We start from the raw sequence: 1317 nt of genomic DNA, 5'->3' as shown, positions 1-1317 counted from the left end.
CTAATGCGTAAGTATGGGGTTCATCATCGAGTTAGTACGGCCTACCACCTACAGACTAATGGGCAAGTTGAGGTCTCTAATCGAAAGGTCAAGAGTATCTTGGAGAAAACGGTCAACCCAAGTCGTAAGGATTAGAGTACCCGATTGGATGATGCACTATGGGCGTATCGTACGGCATATAAGACACCAATCGGAATGTCTCCGTATAGGCTGGTTTTCAGTAAAATGTGTCATCTACCTGTGGCTGTTGAACATCGGGCATTTTGGGCAGTTAAACAGTGCAATTTAAACACGGATAGAGCTGGAAAGGAAAGGAGACTCCAACTTCAGGAGTTGGAGGAAATCCGTTTGGACGCCTATGACAATGCCCGACTATACAAAGAGCGCACGAAATCTTTCCATGATCAATTAGTGCGCATTAAGCATTTCTCTATAGGGCAGAAGGTGCTTCTATTTAACTCACGGTTGAAATTTATGCCAGATAAGTTGCGGTCCCGGTGGATTGGACCGTATGTTGTTGTCAACATGTTTCCGAATGGTGCGGTTGAGATTAGGAGTCTAGAGACTGACAAGAGTTTTAAGGTGAATAGCCATCGTCTCAAGCCATTTTTGGATAATTCAGAAATTGGTACTGTGGAAGAAGTCCATCTACTCGACCCAGTTCTAATTAAGTGTTGATCTCCCTATCGTCTGGCCACAGACGTTAAATAGAGACGCTGCTTGGAAGGCAACCCAAGAGTTTCATCTTTTAATCGTTTCTTGAGTTCTTATTCCTTGTTTGTGTGTTTTAAATCAAGTTCTTAGGAGACCTATTGATGAACGACCTGTTTTGTAGGCTTTGGATGTGCTTGGTATAGTTTTGTATGAGATTAGGGGCACAAATTTTGGAGCAGACGACTTTACGTTACATGGCGTGCCTGCGCCTTGAATTCACCACACATTGACTTTTGTATCAGCTGGTGAACAGAGGACTTACACTTTCAAGGCATGCCCACGCTCTACACGGTGCAGTCCGATGCCCAGTTCAACGACAGTGGTGCCCACTTAACTTTCGGTTCCAAGGCGTGCCACACTGAACAACATCTCACATTGGCCATGCTCCAAGCTCTTGGTCAGATGACTCTCCACTCCAAGGCGTGTCCACGCTACCCCAACAGTGCCCCACAATTTTCCCTGCTTCCCCTTACTTTTCCCACTTTTCTCATTCTTTTCTTTGTCTTTTCCTTTTTGGTCTTCCTTATTCTACCCCAGTCCTTGACCCGATCTCCCAGCCGTCACCATCCCAAGCACGCACGCCGCGCCCCATACCCACGGCCG

General features: G+C 46.2%; 1 protein-coding gene across 1 annotated transcript; it reads left to right on the top strand.

Annotated features, from left to right (window-relative positions):
* Positions 1-225: 225 nt before the first annotated feature.
* LOC113766456 lies at positions 226-678 on the top strand. The gene has a single exon (XM_027310649.1). It carries the CDS (start codon positions 226-228, stop codon positions 676-678), a length of 453 nt encoding a protein of 150 aa, XP_027166450.1.
* Positions 679-1317: the final 639 nt, after the last annotated feature.

The sequence above is a fragment of the Coffea eugenioides genome, chromosome 3, assembly GCF_003713205.1.
Source record: "Coffea eugenioides isolate CCC68of chromosome 3, Ceug_1.0, whole genome shotgun sequence".
Lineage (NCBI taxonomy): Eukaryota > Viridiplantae > Streptophyta > Magnoliopsida > Gentianales > Rubiaceae > Coffea > Coffea eugenioides.
This window is presented reverse-complemented; position numbering and strand designations above follow the sequence as displayed.

What these genes read in the sequence shown, in the direction of transcription:
- LOC113766456 (XM_027310649.1), top strand. Translation starts at nt 226, where the DNA reads ATGTGTCATCTACCTGTGGCTGTTGAACATCGGGCATTTTGGGCAGTT.